The sequence below is a fragment of the Meles meles genome, chromosome 1, assembly GCF_922984935.1.
Source record: "Meles meles chromosome 1, mMelMel3.1 paternal haplotype, whole genome shotgun sequence".
Lineage (NCBI taxonomy): Eukaryota > Metazoa > Chordata > Mammalia > Carnivora > Mustelidae > Meles > Meles meles.
In genome coordinates, this window is record NC_060066.1 from 96,450,049 (window position 1) to 96,471,121 (window position 21,073).

A 21,073-nucleotide genomic window follows, 5' to 3' on the forward strand; every position below is an offset into this window, starting at 1 on the left:
ACCCTACTTAGAAATATACCAGGCAGTACCCTTTGCAGTTGTAAAAACTGGGAATCAATTTCAATGTTCTTGGTAGCGTAATGGTTAAAGAAACTCTCAGATCTGAACTATCTGATGATTAAAAATGATAAGTACAAATGTGTATGTGTTTATGTGGAAAAATTTGTAAGGCATATTAAATGACAAAGGCAGGTGTCAAAATAATTTAACCATCCCACCCCACTGTGTGCGTGCAAGCATTTATTAGATAGGGAAATGTCTTGAAGCACACATATCGAGGTGCTGACCATGGTTGCCTTTGGGAAGCGGAATGGAAATGTGGGAGGGAAGGTGGAGAGGAAGTGCTTCAGACGGAAGGTGAGGGTAGGGCTGTCACTATCAGAGTTTTTAACTTTGTGTTGAAATTGACAATACTCATGTTTTACAAAAATGTCTTTTAAGAACTTTTGCAATTTAACCAAAGAAAAAAGAGAGCTGGATTAGAGTAAGAGCTGCTAGCTTCCTCACTTTTCTTATCTGAAGCAGCTCCAGCAGCTTCACTTTTTATTCATTTTACGAATTTGGCTTTTTGGTAAGATTTTATTTGAACAAGGAGCTGCACAATCAAGTTCTTTGGGGCACTAATAATCATGAACAAGTCTATAAATGTTTTATCTATGTGTGATTAGTGGAGAGAAATGTTTTAATCTTGGTTAGGCTTCCTTTTCTACTCAGATAAGGTTATGTATGTTCAGAAAGATAAGCTAGTTTTAATATAACAATATATAAGTAAGAAAAGGTATTGTGGAAAAAAGGTATGCATGAAAGGTTAATGGACACAAACTAAAAAACAATGATGATAAATTTCTGATACATACACTAATGTTCCATGATGACAAAGTATAAAGACAAAGGACACTGACAGATTTTGATGTTGCAAATCAATAAAAAAATTAACGCTTCATGACTGGCTCTATTACTTCTATAGTGCAGGACACTTGGGCATACGTTGTGAAGTTTCAAGAGACAGAAGTTAGCATTGCTTCTCCATTCTCCAACGAAGTTCTTTTTATTTAAGTTATTCTTTCTAGTACTTACTGAAAATTCCCCCAATTTATTTCAATTACCCCAGCTTCATCCCAGCCCAAACTATGGTTTAATATTTGACATGCTCACATTATTAAAATATAAAGCTCCCAGATCCCTGATAGCCAGAGTCCTATGTCCCTGTCTTTCTACCTACTTGTAAAATTAACTGAACGCACTTTTTCAGATGAATAATTAGGCAACACACATTCTTCCTTTCATTGCCATTTTAATAGAAAAAGAATATAAATCCCATGTTACAAAATATATTTTGTATTGTTTTTGTAATGGAAATTAAAAAAAACCCACTAACTTTATAAAATAAAAGGATGCTAAAAAGCAAATTCCAGATGGAGCAAAGACACAAAAACAGTAAAATTCTAGAAAAAAGCTTAGACAAATGTATTTGTATTCTGGGAATGGAAGAGATCTTTCAAAAAACCATAAACCCAGAAGAGACAGAGAAAAAGACTGATTGGTAAGTCTGACTATATAAAAAATTATGTATGGCAAATAAAAAATAAGTCATAAAACAAGCAAAAGCCAATAACAAACTGGAAAAACATATTTGCAACACCTACTGAAGAGAAAGGGCTCTTTAATTTATGAAGAATTCATGCATATTAATAAAAAGATAATAATCCAAAAGAAAAATAAATGATAGGAACAGTCAGTTTATTTATTTATTTTTTTTTTTGGAACAGTCAGTTTAAAAGGGAAAACTATTATAAGACCAAAATATATGAAAAAAAAAGCTCAAATCTCATTCATAATTAAGGACTACATACAAACAATAAGATACCATTTTTCTGACATATGAGATAACAAAATTAAAATGTCTGATGATGCCCACAATAGTTGAGAGTTGTAAAAAACTGAAAACAGCCCAAGTGTCCATCAGCAGGGGACTGGTTAAATTAACTATAGTGTATTCCATCTTCCATGAGAAGGTATGAGGTAGATCTCTATGTATATAAAGACATGGAAAGGTCTTCAAGATATATTTGTAAAACAGTATCATATTTTTAAAAAGTACATAGTTTAAAAAAAGACCACATTAAAAAAAAAAAAGGAAGGAGTACTGAATAGTGTATCAACAAGATGGGAAAAAAGTATATTAAAGTATACTGCAATTCCTTTTCTGTCTTCCAAAGGAATTATAAAATACTGCTGGCTATAGTTATCTTTAGATAAATGAATAAAGGGTAGGGCCAGGGGGTGGGAGAGTTTTATTTTTTATTTTGTACCCTTCTGTACTGTTTCTCTTTCTACCCTTAAGGGTTTAACATTATTTTAGCAGGGGTCCAATGGGCAGATAGGCTAGGCTCGTTCACTGTTTTCTTATATCTTTATGTTAGAAAAAAAAGTTATGTTTTTTACACATACTTACAAAGATGTTACACCAATAACACATGCAATTATGAAAAAAAAAACCAGACACATACACATACATATATACACACTGTCTGACAGTAAGCACAGGGAAAACCTACCTTTCCCATTTCAGATACTTACTATCCTAATGTATAATGTACAGTTAAAATTATCCAAAAATGTCAAAGTACTTCATTAATATTCCTTAATCTACTGCAAGTTTCTATTTCATATGGTGATATAAGATCATGGGTACAAAATATTAGTGAATACAGAAAGAAATCCCAAGGGTCTCATCTGAATAATGTTTTGGCCACACATGAACTTTCTGTCCTTGTACCCCCTGTTACGATTCAGAGGCTGATCTTCGAATCAGGTCCCCAAAATAAGCAGTGATTGTCTTCAACTTATTGTTAAGAAAATTTTGTTCTATTTCCACTTGCCCTCCAGGCCCAGCTAAGGATGCCACCTAAAAAAAGGAATGGAAGAAAGTCACTCATAACATAACCACAATCGCAAAATAAGTATTTTATTTATATGCTTTATCAAATAACAAGACCCTGGCCTTTCATTTAAGTCTTTCAAGTAATGAGGCATCTCAAATGTTCACTGTTACTTTCCAGGCAAGCATTAATGCAATATTTGGTGGCAGAAATAACTTGTTTCAAGCACTTTTGATAATACAGGTAAGGCCATCGTGCTGTTACTTGTGCACGACCTAATCTCTCCAATGCCAGAAGCTAAAGAACTCAGAGGAAGAGAAAATGAATATAGTCTTCTCAAATATCAGTTTTATTCACTAAGATAGAAACTTAAAGAATAACTCTTCCCTGAAAACTTTTGTCCTCTTCACCTTACCATCTTACTCATTCAATAATATTAATCACTGAGTACCTGCTACAGTACAGGTACATCAAAGAGCAAGACAGACATGATCCCTTGATCTTGTACTTTTTCCTTCTCTAACTGGTGCCTTGTGTTGCTGTCCCAAACAGAACCACTTCCTCCATCTGTTGCTCTTACGTATTTTTTAGTCCCCCTACTTTTTGAGGTCTACTAGAATACAGTGACGAAACTTTTCTTTTCCTTTTTTTTTTTTTTAAACATTTATTTATTTGTTTTGGAGAGAAAGGGAGAGAGGAGGGGAGGGGCAGAGGGCTTAGCAGAGAGCCCAATGCAGGGCTCAATCACTTGAGCCTGAGATCATGACCTGAGCAGAGTCAGAAGCTTAACCAACTGTACCACCCACGCACCCCGATCAATCTTTTTATTAGGAAGCTACAAGCTTCCTTTCCTTTCCACCTTCACAGAGTTAACATCAAAAGGATGCTTCAAGGGAGCTGGGTGGCTTAGTCAGTTAACCATCTATCTGCCTTCAGCTCAGGTCATGATTCCAAAGTCCTGGGATCCAGCCCCACACCAGGCAGGCTCCTTGTTTAACAGGGAGCCTGCTTCTCCCTCTCCCTCTGCCTGCCACTCTCCCTGCTTGTGTGCTCTCTCTGTCAAACAAATAAATAAATAAAACCTTTAAAAAAAAAAGACGCTTCAAACTAGCAATGCTTTACCCTAAGTTCTTATGCAGAAAAAGTTTCTTTTTTGTCCAACAGTTTTCATGCAGTCTCAGGTCTATTAACTAGGAAATAATGTCACCTTCTAAACCCATGATTATATAACCAGAGATAAGCTTCATCATGGTAGCAGTGAGAACGATTATGGAGAAGGGCATTGCATCAGGAAAGCCCCGTGAGTCTGATAACCAAAGACACATAGTGATGGAAAAGGGATACCCAAGATGTCAGAGGTAGGTTCCAACAAAAGGAGACATGTAGTTTCTTTTTTCTTTTTGAGAGAGAGAGAGAGAGAGCTAACAGGAGCTCAGGGGAGGTGGGGGGAGGGAAAAAAAGAATCTTAAACAGGCTCCATAGGGCTTGATCTCATGACCCTGAGATCATGACTTGAGATGAAATCAAGAGTAGGATGCTTTACCAACTGAGCCACCCAGGATCCCAAGACATAGTTTCTGTAATTCATTCTGTGATAATTGGCAAAACTGTGTATTTTGCAAAGAGAGGTGCTGTTGGTTTAATTTAGTTTAGAGGTTGAGTGATCTAATCTCAGTGGTATTACACATGCTACACCAGCATCTGGCTGAAGGGAAGATTTACTGTGCATCACCAATGAGTATGTATTTTAAAGCATTTCAACTTCCTCTTAGAAGAAAGTCACAGATACAGAAATAGGGAAGAAACCACAGGTCATTCTAAAAGAAGCTGTTCCACTAAACTAGTAGCAATGTCAATATCAACCCCTATCTGCAAAAGGGACACAGAGATGGCTGTTCTTAGCAACAGGAATAGCTGACAACTGGAGTCAAACACAGTATCCGTCATAAAGATAAAAAGGACACGTGTATCTACTATTCACTACTAAGGAATAAATTAAAGTAAAACTTTAGATATTAAAAGATTCCAACTGGGGCACCTGGGTGGCTCAGTGGGTTAAAGCCTCTGCCTTCGGCTCAGGTCAGGATCCCGGGGTCCTGGGATTGAGCCCCGCATTGGGCTCTCTGCTCTGCAGGGAGCCTGCTTCCCCTCTCTCTCTGACTGCCTCTCTGCCTAGTTGTGATTTCTCTCTGTCAAATAAATAAAATATTAAAAAAAATAAATAAAAGTATCCAACTAGTCTCAAAGTGGCAATTATCGGAATACTTTTATCTTCTATTTTGGTATCTTTATGCCAGTCTGATTTTTTTTTCTTTTTTAAGTAGACTCCACACCCAGTGTGGGGCTTGAACTCATGACCCTGAGACCAAGAGTCACACGCTCCACTGCCTGAGCCAGCCAGGTGCCCTTGCCAGTCTTGTTTTTCATGAGGAAGGGTAAAATGAAAAATTTTGTCTTTAACCAATAGAAGGCATTCTAAGTGGTACATCTAAAATATAATTATTTCACAGTAATTTTTCTAGGAGTTTGATATAACTGAGGTGTAGTATTTTTCCTGTTTCTTTACATAGTGATTTACTTAGAGGAAGTGACACTGGCAGCAAAAGCTGAAATCTCTGGGGAAGTAGTAGTTGGGGAGAAAAAAGGAGGAGAGGGGAGGAGAGAAGAGCACAGGTGAAGAGAACCAGAGCAGGGGTGAAACCATAGCACACATATGCTAGAATAGATCTAGCAGACAACCAAAAGCAAAGTTAGAAGGAAATTTCAATACCAGTTCGACCGTCAATATAGAAATTGGTTCCTGAAAAATAGGAATACTACCTATCTCCCTAAGTAGTGTATTTTTCAGCCATAAATAGAATTACATTAAAACGAATATCTGAGGTGGGGTACTTTCTTTTCCTTTCCTCCCACTTTCTAGAGGGCTACCTGGACTTGGGTGCTTTGGACAGAGAAAGGAGTGGAGATGTCCTCAACATGAGGGGGTTTTCCCAGGTCTGCTGCAAAATAGTTAATGAATTATTATTTTATTCAACAACTATTTACTGAGCGCCTAGAGGTTTTTGTCCCAGGCAGTGGAGTGCAACAAAAACAAAATAATCTCTGCCTTCCTGAAGGCTGGGAGAGTCAGGTGACAGACAGACAAAACAAGTGTGCACCATTCGTGATATTGGAGGAAAAGGTGACTCTATGTCGAAATACAATGAGAAAAATTGTTTCTATTCTGTGTTTAGAGAGAACATTAAGAAAAAAAACTTCATGTTACTTTCACATGTTCTAATTAAAAACAATTTCTAAAAACAATTTCTAACTCTAAAAGTTAGCATTCTGGAGTTGAAAAGACTATAAAAATTATGTAGTTCAAATCAGTAATGTTTTGCTTCAATCAAATTTAATGCCATTAACTTCCAGCTGTATTTTTCACTAGCGGGTTTAACTGGCAAAATATTATTTGATTCCTTTCCCTTTCTTAAAGTTTAATAAATTGAGAAAGAGAAGGAGGAAAGAAGGGGGTGAAACAAAGGGGAGGGAGAGAAAAGCATAGGTAGGTAAATAGATAAAGGTTAACAACGGCTCTAGATTATATGCGATGTTTTTGGCATAATCACCAAGTATACTAACTAGATTTACCAAAAGAAGTCCCAATTATTTTGGATTGCAATTAGAACTAAGGCTTGAACTCCCATCAACTAGATTTTATAATAGTTGTTCCTTGGGGATTGGGAAAGGAGAAATGGGTAAACATTAAAGGTGATAATTTTAGTAAAAATGAAAGATTTAAGATCGAAGATTTAAGAGCCCACTAAACATTTAAAAGTGCATTTTCTTTCTTTTTAAAAGTAAACTCTACGCCCATGTGGGGCTTGAACTCACGACTGACCCCAAGAGTCCCATGTTCTACCGACTAAGCAAGCCAGGCACCCCTGCATTTTTTTTTTTTTTTAAGCAAACTGATTTGAAGTAAAAAGTGTATGACAGTTGAACAAATGAGAGACAGTAACCACCAAACTGGATCCTAATGGAAAAACATAATCAATATCAAGGACAGAAACACTTTAAGAAAGATACAGAAAAATTAGAACACTGAAAAACAGTCTTATTACTATACTGGAGAAGCTTATATTTCCTTCACCCCTTTGGGTAAGTTTTTTTAAGTAAATGATGTAGATAAATAGAAGGATACCACACAGACTGCTATGAACAAGTCCTGTGCTAACAGCTGGGGACTTCCTGATTCTCCGGTCTGTTGTGCTTCATGTAACTAGTTAAATTTAAGAAGTCTTCATGTTTCCAGATTCTAGCTCTGAGAACAGGTGAGAAGTAAAGCTTAGTGAACTGGTTTTTGGTAGCCTTCCCCTAAGAGACTAATGCAGGTAAATTTTTAATGCCCAGGATAATTTTTGACATATCCCCAATGCCCTCCTGTTGACTATGGTGGCTTTTAAAAATCGTATTTGTTTTAATCAACAAGTAAACATTTGAAAAAAGAAAGAAACAGGAAATAATATGTGAGAGCCTGAGGCAGCATACAAGTTATCTGAAAAACTATTAGCAAAAAATTAAGATTCATTCACTTTAGCATAAAAATCTCATTTGTTTACCCTGTGCAGATAAATAGAACTAATCTTACAGAAATGTCTATAAAGAACAGTTAATTTCCCATCCAGGGAGATTTTACTCTGGACAATATTTATATTTAGTGTAACTAAACTGAGTATGGGCCCAATACAGATATAGCTGTTGTCATGACGTCTGTCTGGGGGAAGTCACGGAAAGGTGCAGCATGTCTACTATACAAATGCCAGGAGTTATATGATATAGGTCCACCTCCCAGTCCACTTTTCAACACTGTTCTTAGGGATGCTGCTCAGTGTGGCCCTGCTTTCTACCCTGGTTTAAACAAGTCATAAAGGAAAGACCTTTAAATTTGAAAAGCATAAATGTTATCATTTTCCTGAGGCCAGGCATTTTAAGAGGGAAGGATAAGAAGGTGCTATACCACACCAACCAGCAGCCACTCCTCCCCGCATTCCAATGTCTGGCTAGAAGACAGGGTCCTCCTGGTTGGAGCTTCTGCCCACAGGGACTTCATACAAACATTCCACTCTGCTCAGAGACCTCTATCCATACTGTGTATGTTTACTTTCTAAAACAGAAGTTTTCCATATTTGGAATGCCTGGGGGATCCAAAGCTGGTAATGACTGCGATTGTATGGCTGTCAAAGGAAACAAATGGAAAAACAAAAAACAAAAAAACAAACAAAACAAAAAAACAAAACAAAACACAGCAAGAAACAGGCATCCAGTAGATAAATACATATACCCTGGGCCCTCTGAACTGAAGCTAATCAGTTCCAAAGTTTCACTTGTGATTTCCTGCCAAAGAGCCTAGCACAAAAATACTTTGTAAATTAGTTAGTTCTTGAGCTGGGTAGTGAGAGTTGAGGTAACAAGGGAATGTGTGTCCCAGAGTAACCCCCATATGGAAAAAAGGGAATAAAAGACCAAGATAATAGGAGAACTAGAAAAATATTTTACTAGATACAGAAAACAACTGGTCTCTTCTCCCATGTGGAGGGACTACAGGACAAGCTTTATCTGTGTTGGGCCCATTAGTTTAGTTACAATAAATATTAACACAGTACAGAGTATAAATCTCCCTGGATGGGAAATTAACTGTTCTTTATAGACATTTCTATGGGAAAAATCCAGCCTGAGTTTCAAACTTGGGGAGCTCATAAACCAGCCCATTTGTAAGTTCTGGTCGCTGTGACATTCTAAACATTCCTTAACAAAAAAGCTGACCTCTCTATAACAGGGCATTCTCTCATTCTTGCAGTACTGCATTTTCTCTCATTTAAAAAATCCTACATATGGATAGATTTTCTTCCTTTTAAAAAGAAAAGCTGACTTCCTTCTGTAATTTGACCCAAATTTAATACCAAACAATATAATATACTTGAAATCTCACTTCTTTTTTGACTTTTATCATTCTTCAGTGTCATTACTCCCTCTACAGGTAGAAAATGTAAAATCACCAACTGTGATTCTAACAGGTTGTTGGAGGAAACCAAAAACACAAATTAAAAGAAAAAAGTTAACTTTGTCCTTGGGCTGGTGTTAATTTAACTAGAAAAAAACGTACTCATTGTAACTTTTATAATAAGTAGTAAATTTCCTATTGTCATTCAGGTATCCAAGTAAGCCCATCTAATTTTTAATATAAGGATCATATAACCTCTTTGAAACTCTGAGATCTGCAATTTACATGGGCAAATAAGAATTATGGAATCAACAGGCTCAACCCTTATCTGGCAGTCTACGATGCAGATCAGAGTCACATGAGTAGCAGGTATGGTTTAATACCAAATTTGATATAAAAAATGCAGGGAGCAAGAGGACAGTACTTTTTCTTATAACTGGTACAGCATATAGTATTTGGGAGGTCTAATGTTTAGACACAGTGGCTCATAAACAAATGACAGGTGACAAGATCTAATTTCATCTCCTTCTAACCCAGAATAAGAGCTCAGGCTCATTCATTTTATTTATTCTTCTCTTAACCCAGACTCTAGCAGCACATTACAATCATTTAGGGACTTTTAAAAAATTTTTGCGTGGGCCTCATCCAGAAAATAAATCAGAGAGAATCTTTCTCAGTGGACCAGGGTACTGGTAGTTTTAAAAAGCTACTCAGCTAAAATGATAAAACTCTCAGAAGAAAACACAGGGAGGAATTTCATGACATTGGATTTGGCAACAATTTTTTGAATACGACATCAAAAGTACAGGGAATATCCAGAAAAACAGCTAAGTTGAACTCCATCAAAATTAAAAACTTGTGCAGCAAAGAACACTGTCAAGATAGTAAAAAAGCAACTCATGGAATGCAGAAAAATATGGGCAAAGCATATACGGATAAAGGATTAATAGCCAGAACATATGTATGTAAATAGATGGTCAACATCATTAGCCATGAGGGAAATGCAAATCAAAACTACAATAAGATACCATTTCATTCCCATTAGGTATTATTACAAAACAACAAACAGAAAAAAACAAATGTTATTGAGAATGTGGAGAAGCTGCAACTCTTAAAGAACTGCTGGTAGATGGGGCGCCTGGGTGGCTCAGTGGGTTAAGTCCCTGTCTTCGGCTCAGATCATGATCCCAGGGTTCTGGGATCGAATCCTGCATCAGGCTCTCTGCTCAGTGGGGAGCCTGCTTCCCCCCACTCCCCCTCTCTGTCTACTTCCGATCTCTGTCAAATAAATAAAATCTTTAAAAAAAAGAAAAAAGAACTATTGGTAGAAATGTAAAATGGTTCAGCCGCCATGGAGAACTGTATGGTGGATCCTCAAGAAACTAAGCAGAATTACTCTATGATTCAGCAGTTTCGCTTCTGGCTATATACCCGAAAGAACTGAAAGCAGGAATAGATACTATGTGCCCATAGCAGCATAATTCACATCAGCCAGAGGTGAAAATAACCCAAAATGTCCACGGATGAATGGATAAACAAAATGTAGCATATACATACAATGCAATATTATTCAAATAGCTTTAAAAAGGAAGGAAATTCTGACACATGTTGAAACATGGATGAAATTTTAGGATATTATGCTCAGGGAAAAGAGCTAGGTACAAAAGCACAAATACTGTATGATTCTACTTATTTGAGGTTCCTAGAGTCATCAAATTCATAGAGACAGTAGAATGGCGGTTGCCAGGTAATGGGGAGTCAGTGTTTAAAAGTAGAGTTTCAGTTTGGGAAGATGAAGAAGTTTTGAGATGGATGGTGGGGATGGCTGCACAACAATGTGAATGTATATAATGCCACTAAACTGTATGTTTATAAATAGTTTATGGTATAAATTTTGTTATGTGTATCTTACCACAATTAAAAAAAAGCTACTCAGGCAATTCCAATTAGCAGCCAGAGCTGAGAGCCAGTGTTCCAAAGACCAAGGAAATAAGCCAAGATTGGGAGAGGGGGACAAACTGACATAAGAATATGTCCTTTCAAGTGAGTATATGTTTCTGATAAGAGAAAGAGAAAAATATATGATCTGGGAAGTGTGTTTATAAATTAAATTCTATCATTTCACAAATATAAAATCTTCTATTCTATCCTCTAGAGAAAGATGTCATCTTTCCATACTGGCCCTCTTCAAAGTGTTAGTAACATTTACATTCTTCTCACAAAAACTTTGTAATAAGATCTTCAAAGCCATATACATAGGACTTTATTGAGAGTTTATAGGCTAGAGGTACTGGTGATAAGTGCTATACCCACATACTCATTTATGCCTCAGAACCGTCACCAGATAGCTAGTAAGTGGCAGGGCTAAGACTAAACTAGGTCTGTTTGACTCTTAATCTCTCTTTCTCTGTCTGGTTTTGCGCCCATTAACTGAACATTATCCACACATGCTCACTTCCATGTCACTGGTGCTCCTGCCACCCTCTCAACTCCTACAATCGAAGCTTCTTTAAAGTCCAGTTTATATCCTAGATCATCAGAGCCTTTCTTGATGTCATCCAACAAGATAGCCAGAGCATTTAATCTCCACCTTTTAATGAGAAGGTTGCATTATTTATGTCCCCATGACCAAAGCCCTAAGATGATGCTGAACTAGCATGAATACTGGCTACTGTAAGCCCTAAAGAATCTTCTGGAGACCCAAGATTGTCTGAATGTGTGTGTGTGTAGGACAGAGGGGAGTGCCTCTGGCTTATGGCAGGAGGGAAGTGCTTGTGCTTATGAGAAGCTAAGATGGGAAGAAAGAAAACAAGAACTTAGAAATTCTGCTCTCAGGGTGCCTGAGTGTCTCAGCTAGTCAAGCAGCTAACTCTTGATTTCAGCTCAGGGTCGTGAGATTGAGCCCGACATCGGGCTCTGCACTCAGAGAGGAGTCTGCTTGAGATTCTTTCTCTCTCTCCCTCTGCTCCCTCCCTTGTGTTTTTTTTTTCTCTCTCTAAAATAAATTTTAAAAAATTAAAAGAAATCTGCTCTTGCTGCTCCCTCCCAATCACCCTGCATTTGGTATATCACTTAGAGAAACTGGGAACTCTGGTCTATGTTCAGGAGTAAAGTCAGGACAGTCTGAAAAGGAATCCTGCTGTAAAGAGCTGAGGAACAGGTGGGAACTAATCCCATTGTCTCACTCTTCCCTCTCCATACCAGTGAGGTGAGGAATGACAGTAGAAGATTGAAGAATACAACCTTTATTTTTTTTTTTAATTTTTTAAATATTTTATTTATTTATTTACAACCTTTAAATCTGTTTCTGTCCAGATCCTCCTCAAAGGTGAGGAGCTGTGTCCTGAGATGGTGTTTAGTGATAACTGCAGTCTTGGGGTGCCTGAGTTGGCAACCCCATAGCCTACCCACTTTCATCCCTTGAGGTTATCACTGGGGCTAACACAAACTTCAGCAGTGGTTGTCAACCCAGACTATACATTAAAATGATCTGGCACTTAGACAGTTACAGTTTTTCCAAAGGTCCCCAGGGACCCTAAAACACAGCCTATTTCCTGCATTACCTGAGAATAGCCAATACATAGTAAGACAAGATATTGAGGACCACAAATATTTCCTGGAAGAAAAACAAAATGGATTCTAAATTATATGAAGTACAGAAAAGGTAGACCGGATTAGGAATTTAAACTTCTTAAAATAACAGTAAGAGATATTATTATTAGAGTGTAAAAGAAGAAAACAAAAAACAGTGCAGAAATATTAAGTATAAAGAATATAATAGTTGAACTAAAAAACAATAGGTGAGATAGATAAAAGAACACATATACCTGAGGAATGAGCTAGTTGGAGATCTCCCAGAAGGAAAAGGAAGAGAAAAAACACCAGGAAATATAAATTTGAAAGACTAATGTCCACATAAGTGATGCTCCAGAAAAAGGAACAAAGGTAGTGAAAATTTTAGTTGAATAAATAATGGGAGATAATTTCTTCAGAACAAGATGAAAGAGGTCAGAAAGACAGGGTCAGCTCTCAGTATCAAATAGGAGAGAAAGGAAAACCTCAGAGCTAGTAACACTATAGTAAAATTTAAAATATAAAAGACCAACATTTTCAACAGAATGCTTATCATACATATGATAATATGTAAGTGTTATCATAGATATGATAGCAGTAACTGTTTACAGAAAGCAGATCAACAAAAACTTGAAGTAAAGACATCATCAAATGTTTATGAGGCAGTTACATCAAGTCCAATTCTATAAGAGAAAAAATTACATTATTAAATAAGCGTTTACAGGAAGAATGGAATAAGGACATTAAACTCTTTAACTATTAGCCAAGTGTCCTATATTCCAAGACTACAGTTTAAATTGCCTCTGGTCAAATTAAGGTTTCATCTGTCTGTATATTTCTATTTAGGCTCTTCTTTTGAGGAATACCTAAAACCTCTACTCTCAAGGTAGGTCTCAATAAAGACAGATCTTGGCTAGTTTGGGTATGTGCATTTGAAACACAACACATTCAGTTATCCTTTCAGAACATATAATTAAAAGCCCAGAGGGTTCTATTTATATATATATGTCCTCCTGCAGCTGTGGAGATGAAGTAGATGAAACAGGCATGGATTTAACTGCCAAACACCTCCAGTTTTCTAATAATAGTAAAAAACCCGAGACTTCTCATAAACATGTTCTCAAAGGAAGGTCCTGTATCTTTTTTCTGCCCATTTTTTTGTAAGTTATGCCAGAGGCTCGTAGAAATTCCTTAGTAGTGGCTTACCTGGTCAATATCAGCATTTCTTGGAAGAAAATAAACAATATTATTAGTTATCTTCTGGGAAAGCCTGAAGATTTCAAAGGTGAATAATAGTTAAGGAATGGTGACAAAAACAGCAGTGAATTTCTAATCACAGATATGTTATGTCATAACCCAAATGTATTTTGATATGTAACTACGAGACACACATTTATATCCTCTAATGGAACCTAAGAGAATTAAGTAGCAGATTTGTAATTCAGATGGGTCAGAGATTACAAGTTAAGCTCATTCATTTGATTACCCATGTGGAAAGCAGCCAAGAGTCAGAAATACACTTTCTCTTTCTGCCATTTCCTAATTATTATGAAAATATAACAGGAAAGCATAATACCACCTCTTTCCAGTAAAGAATAAAGACAAGTAAATCTGCTCATTGTGGCTAACATTCTAAATTTTAAATAGCATTTTAGAAACATGCTTCCTGTTAGGGTGATTCCTCTGGGTAGGAGAGATAAAGAAAAGGACAAATAAATGTTATTCTTTATGAAAGAAGGGTTTCCTTCAGTATCTTGGAAGACTGACAGGGAACATTTGAAGATGCGAAGAGAATAAGCACAAGCCAATGTAAGTTGAAGAAAAATTAAGAGATGGTCACCCAGAGTCTACGGATAGGTCTTGAGGAAACTCCCAACTTCCAAGACAATAATTTCAAGCAATTATTATTCCCCAGTTGTTTTATAATGAAAAAACTGGATAGTGCCCAAAGGAAATATGTCTTCACATCTACCATTCCTCTTGGAAGTAAACCACCACTTAATTATTACATACTGGCTTTTTATGCAAAATAAACTGGAATCTATCAAGTGACATTAGTATTTCCCCACTTCACTCATGTCTCTTTCTGAAACACACATACACACACTCACTCATATGCACACCTTTCTCTCCACAACCACTGTCTGGGTAAATGCTCAGCCTTCCAAAGGATATCCATCAGGAGACATCATGGTCCTGATGTCAAAGGTCTCCGCAGTAGCGTAATCTGGTCCTCCCCAAGGAGGGCTAAGAAACACAACATCAGCCTTTAAATGTGAAGCCAGCAAGAGGAAATCTCCACAGATGAACTCTATCTTGTCTGCTATTCCATAAACTTCTGCATTATTGCGAGCAAGATCAATCTTCACAGGATCAATATCAATGGCAATCACTAAAAGTGGGAAAAGAAGAGTCAAATGACACTGATCTATAGAACAGTTCGTCTTCTGAGCAGTCTGATATATTCTCAGTGTAAGAACTTTTTTTAAAGACTAAGAGAATTTGGCACATGTATCAGAGATAAAGAACTTAATTAAAAATTTTAATCTAAGTTAGAAAGATTCACTTGTGCAGCACTAAGAAAATTTGACTGAAGGACCTGGCTTTCAAAGTTGTCACTCAGCCAGGTTTTCCAAAGCAAGTAGTGACAGCTGCCACACAGTATCTACTGAGAGGTAAACACGTGCTTAGCACTGTTCTCTGAACAGCCTGAGAAGCAAACACTTGGAAAGATCACTGACTGCATGTCAAGCCTCTAACACTAGGATTTCAAAAATGACCAATTTCCTAAAATGAAACAAGCTTCCAAAGAAGGACAAATTTGACAACTTCTACAGAAAAGCAAATTAAAACACATTTTGACAAACCCATAGAGCTAGTTTATGAAGAAGAAAAGTAAAAACATCTGCTGATAATGTTTAATGAGACATCTTAGGAAGAGGAAACCGACAACACTGTTTTCATTGGATGGGCTTTCATTTAATTTATTGCAATTTCATAATTAGCAATGCAAACATAAGTTAATTTTAGCTCATTCCTATCTGGCAGTCAATAACTCAAGTGCACCTGTATGTGCACCAGTGTGCTGGCGGCAATATTTCATATTTGGAAAGGCTAAGTGGAACCCTGATGCATACAACATGGTTGTCATGGAAACATAGTTTTCTAGAAAATGCCGGTTTCAAAATTTGTTAACACTTTTGAGAAGTAATGCATTAAATAAATCACTTGAACAATGAATACAAGCTCCAATTACATGCTGAAATCATGCATTTACAATGCTATATTTTCTGTTCTAAATAAACTACCATTCCTTAGAGAAAAGACAAAAATATTCTTTTCAGCTGTTAAATCTGCTCCATTTGTAGTACAGAGACAGATGGGAAAATATGCTGACAACACCAAAAACTCAATGGGAAAAATGATTTTCAACATCAAATATATTCAGTCAATCCTCATGTTTTCATCTACATTTGTCCTAGAGGCTGCTTTGGTTTTAGGCCTAACAGAATGGAAGCACTCATTCTATCATATAAAGGAAATGCTGGCAAATGTTGAATGACATTATACAGAACTGCACTGTCCAGGAAATGGAAGTCACTAGCCATACGTGGTTATTACCTTTAAACTGATTAAAATGACAGAAAGAATTTAGATCCTCAGTCACACTGCCACATTCTTTTAAGATTTATTTATTTATTTGAGAGAGAGAGAATACACGCATGCATTCGGAAGCTGGGGGAGGGGCAGTGGGGAGAAGGAGAGAAAATTATCAAGAAGATTCTCCACTGAGTGCTGAGCCTGACACAGGGCTCCATTCCAGGACCCTGGGATCATGGCCTGAGCTGAAATCAAGAGTCAGCTGCTTAACCCACTGAGTTACCCAGACACTCCCACACTGTCACATTTCAAATGACCAAGAGCCACATGTGGCTAGTGGCTATGATACTAGGCAGTGCAGATACACAACATTTCCATTATCACAGAAAATTCTATTGGATAGCAGTAATACTTAAGTATGTAGAAAGGGAAAAAATCTTTAACATCAAAATGCAAAACTTTGTGGATTCTTTAACCATTTAGTCGAGTATATGCTAGACAACAATTGGGTCTGGGAAATCATAGCAGAAGTAGCCTTCCTTTAGCTTGGGATCCACATCAGATATTTTTCTTTACCAAATGTGTACTAAGTTACAGAAAGCTTTGGCAAGAGACCTATATTCATAGAAATACAAATCTATAATACTGATAGTTCCATAATATTTTGAAAAAATTTCCATATCTGTTTGCCGCTTTACCAGAAGGCAGATATTTTAATTATCATGCTGTGATACAATGTCGAAATGAAGACAAATTTGAAAATTTTTGAGGAAAAATTATTTTTATGCAATAAACATTGATCTAACAGAGCTGGCAAGTGCAGAGGAGAACTTTAAGAGTAAATAATGAATTCAAGGAAAACAAGAAAATAACTCCTATTCCAGTAAATGTGAAGACAACTTTCATTCAAGCTATTAGAAGACCATGTAAGGTGAGAACTGTCATGCCCTGAAGCATGATTTAATAAGGGTCACAGTTCATCAGCATGGGTCTGGGTCTTCAATGCTAAGTTTTCCTTTACCAGTTTTTAGCTTCTATATTATACTTCCAGACTCATACTTTCCTAGTTAACATTAAAAACTCTGAATAAATTTAAGAGACTTAACTGTAATTCACTGAAACGGAAGCTACATGTATAATACAAAGATGCTGGGGGAAAAAAGCATCTTCAGAGAACAACTGGTATCTTTAAAATGTCACATTATACTACACTTTAAAAATAATTTAGAAAGAACAAGGATATCAGAAAAAAAACCAGAGTAAAAATCCTGCCTTCACGACTCAGCTATGTCCATTTGGGCAGACCTTCCAATTTTACAAAGTTGTTTTTTTTTTTGCCTTGGGAAATAGCAGACATAACCTACTTGACATAGTTCCTGGCACATATATAGTGACACAGGTTTCTTTTTCATGATTCCGAAGTCAAACGACCATGAGAATGACCTAATACTTTAAAAATTTTTAATTTTACAATGCACAAACTGAAAGGTATTACAGAGGTTATCTTAATTGTTAAACGATGTCCAAAGTCATAAAGGTGGCAAAACTGGAACTCCCTAACCACTCATCTTCTAAAGAATGGTTTCCCATTTTAATATTTTTAGTTTTATATAATACTATAATCTTGGCTTCACCAAGCTGTGTCTGTGTAATCCTGAGCAAATTATTTCATCTCTTTATTTCCCAGTTTATCTGTGAAACGCAGATACTAAAAGATACACTTTATAAGACCACTGACTAATAAATACATATTAAGCACTTATACCAATATGAGATATAAACTGTATGCTTACTATTATTATTTTAAATATTTGGCACTAAATTACTAATTATATAATAAATCTCAGCAAAGACAGGCTAAAGCAAAATGAAACATTTACTGAATAAATTAAAAAGAAATTACTGATCTTCCTTTGATGGCAAATTACCTCTCTTTCCTGTTAACGCAAACTGAATAGTATTTCCTCCAACTCCACAAAATGCATCTACTACAATGTCACACTTGAAGGACTGGCTGACCCGGCCAGCAATGTGTTCAGCAATCTTCTCAGGAGTAACTGAAAACCAGCCCTCTGTGAAGGGAAGAGTATTTCTGTTAAGATGTTCAGTTTCAAGAAGCCAACCCTAGCATAAACATAGCAAACACAGACACACAGACATATTATATATATAACATATACATTATATGCATTTAAGCAAAACTTGGTTTCTCTTTTCCAGAAATTATAAATTAGTTTTTTAAAAAGTTCCACCAAGCTTGTTATACAAAGGAGCAGTACCATTCCCATTCCCAATTTTCACCAAAGCAACTGCCTCAATTCTTGCCTGATTCTTTTGTAATATACTTCTAATAATTGAATGCAATTTTAGTTTTTCTGTTTTAAGTATTAACTACTGACCATTATGGAAAATGGGAAGTTAGCTATACAACTGGCCCACTCCCCAAACTCCACTGAGTTTCCTGATTATTTCATTTCTAATGGGGAAGCAAAATGACCTCCTTTCCCAATAGAATTAACTTTTTTTTTTTTTTTCAGAAAGCTATTTCTCTGAACAAAAATGATACACCAGTTTTTCTCTTCCCTTTCCTTACCAAAACTTTAAATGGCTCCTCATTGCTGGAAGAATAAACACATAAATTCCCTTTATAGAATTAAAAAGCTTTTATCCAGTCTTATATCTCCAAACTCCTATGCACTTTCTTCAACACACAATATTTTGTAAATTACTAATAAAAAGCTGATAGAACCCAAAATTCTAACCCCAGATCAAGCTTCCTAATTTTGAGTTATTAAGAACAGTGTTTAAGTAGCCCCAATATGAAAATAATCATCACTTTGTAGAACTGCATTAAGGATGGTGTTCAAGACATAGCAGGAACACTCTTTCTAGTTCCAGTGTTAATTCATTAAGTGGCATCTTTCTGAACTAGGTATTTTGTCATCAGATGTTCTGCTTAATAATCTATTGATTCTTTTTATTATTTATCCTAAAATATAGATTAAGTATAGATTAAACCTGAATGTGAAGTTTTAAAAACACATGTATATCTAAATTGAGAGAGACTGTAGAAAATAAATGGGTCACTTTTCTTTGGAAAAATGTCAAAGTCATGAAAAACAAAAAGGCTGAGGAACAATTCCAGACGAAAGGAAACTAAAGAAACATGAAAACTAAATGCAATACATGATCCTATACTGGAAGGAAAAAAAAATGCTATAAAAGACATGACCAGGATAACAGATTACACTAGAGTCTGGACTACAGATGATAATAATTATAGCCAGGTTAAATTTGTAATTTTATCATTGTTACATAAAGTATCCTTATTCTCAGAAAATACACACACACACAGTGTTAAGGGGTAGGAGCAACTGGATCAGAAACACACACAGAATGGTAAAGCAAATGTGGCAAATGTTAAAAATAGCCAAATCTGGGTAAAGGGCATTATGAACAATTTTTTACTATTCCTGCCACTTTTCTGAAATTATTTCAAAATAGTGTTAAACATTATATATATATTTACCTCTGTCCAATTTAATCCCATCATCAAAACGAGAGAAGAGCCTGTATCTCTGTGCCCAGTATTTTGCCAGCTCAGGAACAGCAGCTATCTCAGGAGGCAAACCAATTACCTTTTTGTTCTTGTTTTTCTTTTTCTTCTTCTTCTTTTTACTTTCCACTAAAATAAAATAATATAAATACAGATGTTCACTATGAAAAAAGGCAATCATAGATGAATTTATCTAAGAAGTAAGTGTAGCCACGTTCAGTAATTACAATTCGGGAATGCACTATAGACTATGCAGGCAACGGTCCCCCAGAAGAAGTGGGAGGGCATACTGTAAACAGCACTGACTTTAGATTACAGCACTATTTTGCTATTTATGAGCTCCCTGAGCTTGGAACAGTAACCCTGGCTCTCTAAGATCCGATTTTTAATTCCTTGAAAGGAATGAATGATTAGTATTATACCTACTTACTTCACAGGATTGTTAGGGCATATGTAGAGATACTATATAGGTACAAAAGTTATTATTTCTGTTAGAGAAGACACTGCTTTAATTGGTCAATTATAGAAATCCAAACATTTCTCTTCCCTTCTTTAAAACAAAATCTCCGGGGCGCCTAGGTGGCTCAGTGGGTTAAAGCCTCTGCCTTGGGCTCAGGTCATGTTCCCAGGGTCCTGGGATCGAGCCCCACATCAGGCTCTCTGCTCAGCAGGGAGCCTGCTTCCTCCTCCTCTCTCTCTGCCTGCCTCTCTGCCTACTTGTGATCTCTACCTGTCAAATAAATAAATAAAATCTTAAAAAAAACAAAACAAAAAAACAAAACAAAAAACCCACAAAATCTCCCAAGGACTGATTAAGCCCCTAACCTCCAGCTTGGTCAATCCTCTGAATCCAGACATGACCTAAAGGGTCGTGTGGCCTCTGGGAAATTAAAACAGGTCACTGCTTTAATGTTAATATAAAGGGATCTCATTCATTCCGAGATTGACTTTTGCTTAGATAAACAATTTTTATTAATTTGGTTATGTGGTTTAAGTTCTGAGATTAGAAACAGCAACTTAGAAAGAGTGCTGTCACAGCTAAGTATCATGACAAGAATTGATGTTGACAAATAAAATGACTACATTTAAATGATCCTTAAGGATAGGACTATGTCTTAATATGGTCATCTGATCATTGTTAACACACAAGGTTTTATCAACAGCAAAATGTAGTAAGAGTGTTTTAGGAGAGGGGACACTAACATTTTGAGTCTATAATTACTTAATGTGCAAGACCATCCTATACATGACATAACATTAAGCAACCCAAAGTACTAAATGTCGGTATCCCCAGGTCATTTAAATAGCCAACATCTTCCAAATGCCCCTGAGGTGGTGGTATCACCCCAGGTGAGAACTACCAGCAATATGAGGCAAGGTAATTAAGGAAGTAGGGGAGGGCCGGAAAATGGGATTGAGGAATCAGACAACGGTACTGAGTCCTTCTATGCTGCCAACTGGTTCTGTGATCTCAGGCAA

At 36.4% G+C, this 21,073-nt stretch overlaps 1 protein-coding gene across 1 annotated transcript in view; it reads right to left on the reverse strand.

The window, feature by feature from the left end:
- Positions 1–1,775: 1,775 nt before the first annotated feature.
- TGS1 (trimethylguanosine synthase 1) overlaps positions 1,776–21,073 on the reverse strand; it is a 39,352-nt gene continuing 20,054 nt past the window's right edge. The window contains exons 9-13 of the mRNA XM_046026120.1: positions 19,568–19,723; positions 17,967–18,110; positions 14,614–14,830; positions 13,645–13,723; positions 1,776–2,908 (exon numbers count right to left, since the gene is read on the reverse strand). Of these exons, the coding sequence (XP_045882076.1) occupies positions 2,786–2,908; positions 13,645–13,723; positions 14,614–14,830; positions 17,967–18,110; positions 19,568–19,723 (719 nt within the window). The 3' untranslated portion in view covers positions 1,776–2,785. The remainder of the gene's footprint in view (positions 2,909–13,644; positions 13,724–14,613; positions 14,831–17,966; positions 18,111–19,567; positions 19,724–21,073) is intronic.